This window comes from Patiria miniata, unplaced genomic scaffold (genome assembly GCF_015706575.1).
Source record: "Patiria miniata isolate m_02_andy unplaced genomic scaffold, ASM1570657v1 HiC_scaffold_22, whole genome shotgun sequence".
Lineage (NCBI taxonomy): Eukaryota > Metazoa > Echinodermata > Asteroidea > Valvatida > Asterinidae > Patiria > Patiria miniata.
The window spans coordinates 13,176,303-13,186,673 of NW_024037061.1; the positions used below are offsets into that span (position 1 = coordinate 13,176,303).

General features: G+C 42.6%; 1 protein-coding gene across 2 annotated transcripts; it reads right to left on the bottom strand.

The window, feature by feature from the left end:
• Positions 1–5,360: 5,360 nt before the first annotated feature.
• On the bottom strand, positions 5,361–10,366 carry LOC119730509 (extracellular tyrosine-protein kinase PKDCC-like). Of its 2 annotated transcripts, none has more exons than XM_038203474.1 (5): positions 10,270–10,366; positions 8,474–9,087; positions 7,689–7,877; positions 6,850–7,045; positions 5,361–5,933 (listed from the first exon to the last, which is right to left on the bottom strand). In XM_038203474.1, the coding sequence occupies exons 2-5, from the start codon at positions 8,993–8,995 to the stop codon at positions 5,662–5,664; spliced, it is 1,179 nt and encodes a 392-aa protein (XP_038059402.1). In that variant the 5' UTR covers positions 8,996–9,087; positions 10,270–10,366; the 3' UTR covers positions 5,361–5,661. The 2 variants fall into 2 exon arrangements, with proteins under 2 accessions (XP_038059402.1, XP_038059403.1); XM_038203475.1 differs by having other exon boundaries at positions 10,225–10,361.
• Positions 10,367–10,371: the final 5 nt, after the last annotated feature.

Below are 10,371 nucleotides of genomic sequence, written 5' to 3' on the forward strand. Positions count from 1 at the left end.
CCACGAAGTGAACATCTTCAAGAAGGTGTTTTCATCCTAAAACTAGGATCTTGAAAATCTGTCCCAAAATCTGTTCAAACTGCAACTTGTTGACATTTGAGACCGACCATAAAACCATTTTTCAATAATTTCCTAACTGTATTAAAATTAAGTTACAACAATTTTCATTTCAACATTTCGATGTCAATAAACACTCCCCACTATCACTTATAACTAATTTCAATTATAGAAGGAATACATATGATAGGTGGGTTGGAATATGGCATGTTCATAAAAAAAAGTATTTTAAAATATATCATTTGTCTTTGTTAATAAATCCTTCTTAATTACATTAAATACCCTGTTACAATGGCAGATAATATTTAGTCATGATTTCTGGCAGTAAAATTGTGACTGTTAGTGAGCTCTCTGTCTATCTTAACTCCTTATTACAGGGTGACCCCAAAAAAGTTGTGCAAGCAGACATCTTTAAATTTCTCAAAAAGTATCTATCATCAGCATTTCATGTAGATGGAGTAAACTGTTTGTACTCTTGTGTGTAATCACAGCGAAAATTTGATGAAAATCCATTCATGCAAACCACAGATCCAACAGATTATAAAGGCAATGTTTTTTCACCCGTACCAATGTAATTTACACAGTTAAAGAAAAGACCCATTGCAGAGTGCCAGTTGAATGATTTCCAATGCAATGTCTAATTCCCATTGGAATGGTTGAAAAACATATATCCTTTTATGATCTGTTACAGCTGTGGTTTGCATGGATGGGTTTCCATGACATTTTCAATGATTATACACAAGAGATTCATAATATGTTCTATCAAAATGAAATACTCATTTTAGGTACTCTTTGTAAATTTTAACGATATCTGCTTGCACAATTATTTTTGGTCACCCTGTATTAAGACTTCAGCCACCCACACCTAAAATAGGATGGCACTAAATCTCAAACAACAAAGTTCTCACTTTTTCTTAACTTTTTACAATCCAAACCTACAGCGGGATTAGCTTGCTGCAATTTTAAACATGACCAATGCCACATCCAGCTCCCTGTATTTTATGTCTAGTTACAGTTAAGCCCATACTTCTACTGTCGCTGACAATGACCTAGCTTCAAATTGTTGGTGACTTAGGGGGTCATTCTATGAAGTAAGGGTTAACAGTGAGACATTTTACCTGTCCCTGTTACCTCTAAATGTTGTAATTGCCATTTAAGTATCATTAAAAATTTCTTCAAACTATATTCTAATTGAGGGATAGGTATGTATGCAGTTTGCTCTACATTCATTCACTCTCTAAGGCAAACAAAAAAAAAGTTCTGCTTCCGATTACATGGCATCTGAAAATAGGTAGGTAGGTAGGTAGGGAATTTTTGGGGGGCAATTCTTTTTGCGTATGATCATATGGAGGTGTCTGCGTGTAGTAAAGTGTAAAAGGTAGTAATTGATGATTTCCGGGTATTTTTCCTTATTTTTCCCAATACAATTAGGGTAGGGGCTGTCAAAATAGGGTAGGTACCGGTAGGCTAAGAAAGGAAGCACGAAGAGTGCATCCCAAATTACAAAATCATACATGTAATTATGTAAAGCCTGGTGTCAATATCGAAGTTAAGCTAGCTTACTGTACGCAGACTGCACAGACAGATTCAACTTTGCCAACCGTCTGTGAGATAGTTTGCGTCTGTCTGGGTTGCAGTTTGGGTCCTGTTTGCGTTTCACTTTGCATTTTGTACGTCGATATGGAAACTAGGCTTAAACAAGGACAGGATAAAAAATCAAAAACATAGAATGTCTCCTATATATCTGCAGTGCAATTCTATACCTTGGGAATACGAGTTGCTTGATTTGAGAAATGCCTATGAAATGATATGGAGCTTTGCATAATGGAATACATATCTCTTAGTATCAATATCAGCTTGACACCACAACAATGCCATTGAATTAAGCCATGGGCCCAACTTCCTGGAGCTTCCTAAGCAGAGAATATTGCTTGGCAAGTTAATGTGCTTAGCAAGAATCAGCTGGGTACCAGTTACTGGCTGCAGACACATCATGACTTTTCAACTGGTTACCTGTTTTTGCTAAGCGGATATTTTTTGAGCTTAGCAGAATTCTAAATAGGCCCCTGCTGGGCACACCAGATAGAGGAATGTTGAGAAGACCTGGTTGTGAATGTGGGAAATGCTGGATCTCCTTACAGATTTTGGCCTGTTCTGGTGAAACCTCGCACCTCTGGCTATTTTTTATTACCTCTGACTGGCTTGGACCATATTCCAAGTTTGGGCATAATTGAATTTAGGAATTATATCAGATTTCTATGTAAAAACAACAACAGGCAAAAGCAGCCAAATTCGTCCATGAGAAAAGTTTAAAGGCACATATGTCTAATCCAATGACAATTAGCACGTTCGCTATTAGTTTGTCAAATTTCATACAATTCTTTTCAATATGCATCATGAGAAACCTATTTCTTTGAAAGATTTACTGACATTTTACTTACTTGAAAGTTTTACCAACAACTCCATTTGACTTGTTAAGACCAATTTTGCCAGATAGAGCAGGTCACTGTTATTACAAGAGGGGACTGCCCCCATACCAATGTGGACACCTACTGTGAAAATCCTATCCTTGTTTTCCCACTTTTTGCTATAGCAAAACTGCGAGTGAATGTGTTGGCTTAACTGGGAGTTCAAGGGACGCACACTCAATGATCAAGTTACAAATATACCCTACAAATTTACTCACAGGAGACTTGCAAAATGTGTAAACCGTGAAAACCGCATAGTGAATACAATCTCATTGAGCTAGATCTGACTTGGTACTCAAAAACTAGAAAATTTGAACAACTGGTGATTTTGGCTTTATATAATGACTTCAATAACAATTCTGGGAATATATATTTTTTTGTAACCTATACCCATTTAAGTACTGATCAACTGCTCCCCAAATCAAAACAAATATTGGGATGAGGGAAACAATCGAAATAGAAAAATACCAAACTCACTTCAGTAAGTACTGCTCATGAATAAAACTTAGCTGCTCACATGTACATGTATATGTAGCATAAAAACGTTTGCGATGCAGAAAGTAAATCACTGTACACCTAGACAAATACAACAAAGTATTGAAAAGCTGTTTAGTTCCAACTGAAACCCTCATTTTTTTGAATCCCAAAAAATCAGAGAGCAGGTAACTTTTGCAACACACTATTAAACTACAAGTAGGATAACTGGTTCTGGTTCTTGAGTTCTGTTGAACCGAGGGGCTTTTGGATACTGATGGAGTTAGTTCAAAATCACAGGGAAGATTGGGTACGAGTAGATTATCAAAAAATAGAATAGTCATGCACGCTCACACGGATGTTCGTAAGTGAGATTCGATCAAGACGTTGTAGACAGGCCCGTCGCCAGCTCTGGGCATTATGGGGGGGGGGGGGGGGGGGCACAGTGCAGACTAGGGGGGCACACCATAAGAAAAAACACACTAATATATAACATTTACGCTTATGGTTTTTGCAGATGGGGGGGGGGGGGGGCAGTTGCTTGTCGGGGGGCCCCGGCCCCCCTTGGCGACCGGCCTGCGATGCAATAGGTTTTAAAAATTGGAAGACATTACTAAGAATCAGAGGTTGATGAGTTTTGTTTGTAAACTGACAATTTTTTTTTTGTCATTAGTAATAATGCAGGCTGACTTACTTGCACATGCAGGGTATTGTTTGGAGGGGATGCATTATGAGGTACCCCTTATGAGCCTCTTACACTGCATACGAATTCTGTGTTGGCCCTGGGTCCAACACAGAGATTTTGGGAACACCTGTCACACAAGCTACAATCCCGGCCAAAATGGTTGGGACACTTGGAAATAACCTTAGCCTGCCACGGTCACCCACTCCCCCGCCCCCCCAGTCAATGTTGTTCTCTTCAGGGGATGGAGCACACACCGCGCAATAAGAGACAACATTGACAGGGGCCCAGGGGGTTGGGGGCCCAGCGAGATTTGGCCAGGATTGTAGAACACAGCACGGCTTCTACATAGGTTCGGCATCCACACGGGTATATAATCCAACCCTGGCTAGGACCAGGGTTGAGAGGTACTACCCAGGTAGAAAATCTCAAATCTCCAGCCGACCCATGTACACACCAGAGTTAAGCGTGAAAAGTAAGCCTCACCTACCTGTGCTTGATGGGAACTGGTTCCACTTATGGCGGACCCACCCTGATTGCAACACAGGTAGGGGAGATGATAGTGTAAAAAGGCCTTAAAGATATAGTCCATCATTTGTAATTTGTGCATTTTGTTCGTTTGAAGCACAGAAAGTGCTCAAAATCTAAAGAAGGGTACTGAACAACTAACCTGATGAAGTTTCAGCTCAGCTTCAGCAGTATATTCCGAGAAAAACAGCATTCTAGGATCTCAAATTCAAATCAAAAGTTGCTGAATCATGTTTTGAATTGGGCCTGAATTCAGCGTCCGAGACACGTTCTCACTGAGCCGATTGCAGCTACGCGATGTCGCGCACTGATCCGACGAATTATAGCAACTGCGCGCGCGTGTGAATGTGCCAATGCTTCGCCGAATAACAAAACGAACTACTAATTTCAATTTCCTACGGTGCGTCTTAAGAAGCACCGTTGGAAAGGTCTTCTTTCGTTGATTACTTCAAAATGACAGCTTGCCAGAAAGACTAATTTCACTGGGAGTTTAGTCCCCTTACTATCTTTCAACCAAGTTTGTTTTTCAACAATATTTACGCCAGTTACTTTTCGGATAGCTGCAAATGATGGACTATATTTAAGATTTCTTGTATCGTTGCTTGTGAAGAAAGATCCATCATGAAATTGTGCACTTTACCACAGTGACTGCTATAGTGCTAAAGAGGCGGGAAATGATGCCATCTATGGTATCTTCTCTGCACAGCGTAGGCAGCTGGGCCCAATAGTCACATCCATTAGGCCACGCCCACTGCGCGCATGGGCAACAACGTATGTGCCTCCCCAGTGCTGCACTGCATGTTCAGGCCACTCAGGTCATATGCACATGCACACATGTTGGACTTTTGTGCAAGCATCTTGGACTTTTCTGCAAGCATGTCCAACGTCAACTCTCCTGCTGTTTAAACAGTCACAGACAGTCAAAATGTCCATCCTCTTCCCCTGCTATACTTTTAACAAAGGATAGTCACCAGCAGTCAGATCATGTGTCAAGCAAGCACTGTGACTACTCAAACTCAGTCAACAAATCATGAATTGACAAAGCAGGCAAGTTGTGGGCACAGCTGGCTTATCAATTTACCCACAGCCAAAGCAAAGCTGTATGGATTTACATAAACAGTCACGGCCAGTCAATCTTGCTGTATGTAGGCTGGGAATTCTTCACTGTTGAAAGCAGTCACTTGATTGATTTTGACTGAAAGGACTACTTGGCACACAATGTATGTTTGCATAGGAGGGTTAATCACGGCTGTCATTGGTCAAAACATCAGTGGGCGGGACTTAAAGGATTGGTCTATGTCATGGAGTTACTTACATGTTCTGTTGGTCGCCAGTTGGTGAACTACATTACACACAAAGGTACAATGGCATTCTTTGCTAACTTCATTCCTTACTTGGTGGGTACTGGGTAGGCACAATTTTTGGTTTGGCAGCTGTGCAAAATGTTGGCTCTCAGTAGTAATCCAAGTTTCTTGGGTCTACCTCCAGTGGCGGCACTTTGGTCACTGTGTCAACGAACTTGAGCAGGTCTTCCAGACGCTCCACCAGGTCGTCCGCGTCCAGCTTGTCCTTCTGTAGGTCCGTCAGGAGGGCTGAGGCTTTGGCAAGGTACTCCACGGGGATGCCTGTGCCTAGCATGGGCTCCAGGAAGTGGTGTCGTGCATGGAGGAGGTTGGTCTTAGCGTTGGTGCCGGGACACTCCATGTTCTTGGCACATCTTAAACCTAAATGGAAAATGCAAGGGCAAACAAGCAATAGAAGAATCAACCTTGACATTTTTGAGGGGGTGGGGGAATTTCACTAAATTTTTCAAATTCTTTGAGAAAATTAGCTCCATAAAAACAGGACAATTTGAACTTCCTGCCAACTTAAAAATGGGTATCAGAACAGGTCTGCCATCGTAATTTACAAACACAGTAATACATTATAGATCCCTGGAGATGGATCATACTTCACTTGTAACAACCCATCCAGCCATTCGTACTGAGCGCTTAGTAGTCTGAAGATCAGGGGCCAATTTCACGGCGCTGCTAAGCACACAAATTTGCTTAGCACCAAAAAAGTCTGGCTTATAAAAGCAGTTTACCAGCCAAAACTCCAGGTGATTTTCATGCTGTAACAAACAACAGCTCAATACTAATCACGAGCAATATACACCACATGGAGTTTTGGCTGGTAACCTGCTTTTATAAGTCAGACTTCTTTTGTGCTAAGCAAATATTTGTGCTTAGCAGCGCCGTGAAATTGGGCCCTGATGTTCTCGGGTGCAGAGACACACTACAAACGGCTGATGTAAAGGTACATGTACATTTTATGCGACCCCACCAGCCAATCAGAGCCGAAATTTGGCCAAAGCTTTTGATTGGTCAAAAGCTGTCATGCTTTTGTCATACAACATCAGGTTACCGAAGACATGATAGAAGGCGCCCGCTGAATGGTTAGAATCTGGAGGTCAAGACGCAGTGATGTTTTGCATAATCTGCACGCATATCAGAGACACTTTCCGTGCAAGCGCCTTTTCCGTAGACTACATAGTGAGTGGTTTTTGCTGGTTTTTGCACCTTGGCTGGTGTGTGATCCTGTGGCTATGCAAATGCCCCTCATTATGTTATCCCGTCAACGGTAAATTATTTGACTTACCAGAAGGCATATCATTGATAAGGCACTTCATTTCTTTATTGCAAGACGGCTCTTTGCTGTTCAGTCCGTCCACGTCGGCAATTTTCAACGTTCCAGCGACGAAGACAAACTGTTCGTCCCTCCAATCAGTGATGGCGACGCTGCCCATAGGAGAGTCAACAAGGTACTGGAGAAGTCTGGCTAGATCGAGACAAATCTAATGTACATTGGATGAGGGGGAAATTCATATTAGTTTATTGAATCTGTGCAGTTTCATATCAGTTTTTTTTTAATCTCAGCAAATTGAGTTCAGAACGGCACCGTCCTTCGGCTCAACAGGGTCTGCCGTGCTATCGTCGTTCCAAGCGGCAGTGGCATGGCACTGTTCTAAATGTCGTGCCATTGCCATGTCAAAATCAAATCAATTCAAAGTTAGGGCAAACAGTTGCTGATGCTCACAATAACCTCTCTGGCATCTGCATCAAGCCCGGTTCATACTTCACGCAAATGCGAAAGCGAAGCAAATTTGACGTCACAAAGCGTTCGCTGCGAAGTTCGCCCGAGTTGAAATGTGTTCAACTTTTACAAATTCGCAGCGCGAATACTTGCCACGACGTCACAAATTCGCGTTTGCTTTCGCTTTCGCGCCGAGTATGAACCGGGCTTCACAGGGAGTGAAAACCTGATTGAGCTGAAAGTGCACTGAACTGCTTCAAAATGGCAAGGTACTCTAGTTGAATTTAGTTTGATTTGTTAAGCTTGGTGTTTAGAGCAACTGTTGCCAAGCTACTGCCAAGCTCAAATCACTTGAGTTTGCCATTTCGGCACAGTAGTGGCGCGCGGTTTAGAGCAGGCCTTACTTCTATCTTGGCCCTGAAGTCCATCTCGGTCAGGTCACGTAGCAGCACCGGAGCGCCCAGCTCCTCAACCACAGTTACTCCTCGCTCATGAATGATGGGGCTGCTGTTCTCGCTGCGTACGCACAGACCCAGAAGCCGGACGATGTTGGGATGCTGGAGCTGCTTCAGCATCATAGCTTCCTTTAGGACCTGTATGATGAGAGTTTACACAAAATGACAGAAAGAAAAGAAATTGTTCAGCCCTTGAAAGTGTCACTAGAAGCCTTTTTGCTGCAAACTGTCCTATGCCCGCACAACCAATTATGGCGCGACTTGCACAACCAATTATGGCGTAACTTGTGCAATCATTTTAGGTAATCCTTTTGAACTTTGTGGCGTAGTGACTGGAAATTACCTATTTTTACCAGCAAATCATGATCGTCGTGGTGCCTGTTATTGCACAACCTATCAAGGTTGATACAAGACACTCACGGCTTTGTGTTTGAAGTGAAAAATTGCTATTTTACTTGTGACAGAGTTTTTAGAGTTGCCGCATGATTGCATAGAAAGTCTGACAAAATTATTTTCAAAACTGCAGGCGGAGGTGATTCAATGACTGTTTCACGAACGAGCAAAATCATACACAAACAGCCGTCACAAATGCTGTTACTTTCCTCGTCCAAGATGTTAAGATTACTTAAAACATTTCGCAGCGACACCAAGTTTCATGAAATTGATCTTCAGTCCTACACATGGCGTAAGCACTGTTTCGTGAAATCGGCTGCTGGTCTATTATAACCAAATACCTGATATGTCCCAAGGATAAAACAGTCTTCTTTCTTCTTGTACATTCCGCCCAGCACGCAATCCTTCACGTTCTTCACATCATAACTGGTGCTCTTCACAGCGTAGTGCTTATCGCCTAGTTTCCCTTCCTGCACCACCTTGCTGTAACCTCTGGCGATCTGCTGCGTGATCTGGATCCGGTCGATCGCTTGGCAGTCCAGGAACTTGCCCTCGGGAAGTGGACTGGGTGGGGCCACCCCCGGGGCGTGGCTTCGTTTGACGACAAGCTTCTTGTACTTGTGAAGCGTATCCATCAAATCCTTCTCCAGATCTTTCTCCTCCGCCAGCTGTTTCTGCAGCTCGACCACGGCCACCTCCAGCTGCTGCACCCTGTCGTTTGAGGTCTTACCCCCCATCCCGGCCGCCAAATCCTCCCCTGGAGCGGAGACCGTTATGGAACGCAGGACCAGGAAGAACGGTAGGAAGGCCAGAACTGCTAGGATCAGCCAGCGCAGGTTGGGGTTGATGTAAAATGTTCTCATGTTGGAATCGTGTGGTGTCTGGAGACTGATAGCACTATATTAATGCTGAAAAAAACTTGGGTTGATGACCGTTCTTCGAAGGATGCATGATTCTGTTGAAGAAATAATTTCAAGGAATAAATTATTTCATTTTGATAAAAAAACCTGACAGTGACAGATCGGCAATCCTGTGTCGAAAAAACACATAAGCATACATTAGCCTGGAGTGGACATTATTTCTCGACATATTATCGAAATTTACCCCAACCTCAACATTCAAGTAAATGTGTAAGCCCTGACAACAGTGCCTTTTTGTTTATTTTTGAATTTCCTATTATTTTTATTTCTGGTACTAATAATATGACCATTTATGTTCTGGACCTACATGTACATGTAGGCATAATTAAATAACGAAGAGTCACATCCAATTTGCCAAAGTGTATAAAAATGTAAATATACACTCTTGTGGGAAAGATTGTTGCAACCTGACGCTGCTTTTTTCTTCACACATCATCTCAATGAAGGTCAGTCATTGCAAAAATGATGAGACATGAATGTGGGACTGAGAAACATTTCCAATTTTGTTAGGAAATAAAATGTTCTAGACTTTCCATAGACTTTGTACATAACCGCTGAAGTAGCGTCAGGTTGCAACATTCTTTCTCTCTTGTGCATTAACAATAACAATAACAATCACTTTCTGCTGCTTTCTCTCCACTTCAATTCTGCAAGATTCACACATAATCATACCTAGCTTGGAAAACCCAGCTCTAACTTGGCTCGTGACTAGCTTGAAGTTGAAATATCCAGCTCACTAGGCTCAGGACATGGGAGATTCGTCAATAAAGTTGGATTTTCCCGGGGGGGGGGGGGGGGCACCAGCAACGCTGGGACATCACTCATAATGACTCATTCCCTTCGACAGCTGCGCGCACATATCGCGGGGGAGTAAACTCAATGAATACAAGTACACAACGCTGTACAATATTATCACTATTTTGCACACCCCTTTTTTACGAATGGAAGTGGCACACAAACCACCATATATACGCACTTAGCTCTACCCCCCCCCCCCCCCGCGTCCCCCATCCGCCCCCCCCCCCCCCCGCCCCACCCCCGGTTTCCAAGCTAAAATCATAACTGCAACAAATGTATTCATCATCATTCTTGCCAGGGCACTAAAATGCATGGTCCAGGAATTAGCTAAATACGGTTAAAATATTTCAAGATGAAGCAATCAGTTTACTTACAACTGTACATTTATCTAGCATGTCTAGCTTTAACTTAAGTCTAACCTTGACAAAACCTTGCAAACTGAAGTCTTGAAGTTTGCTACCTTGCCATCAAATAAAAAAACCTGCTGACAGCGCAGCGCGTAGTGTATAATTGATGAAACA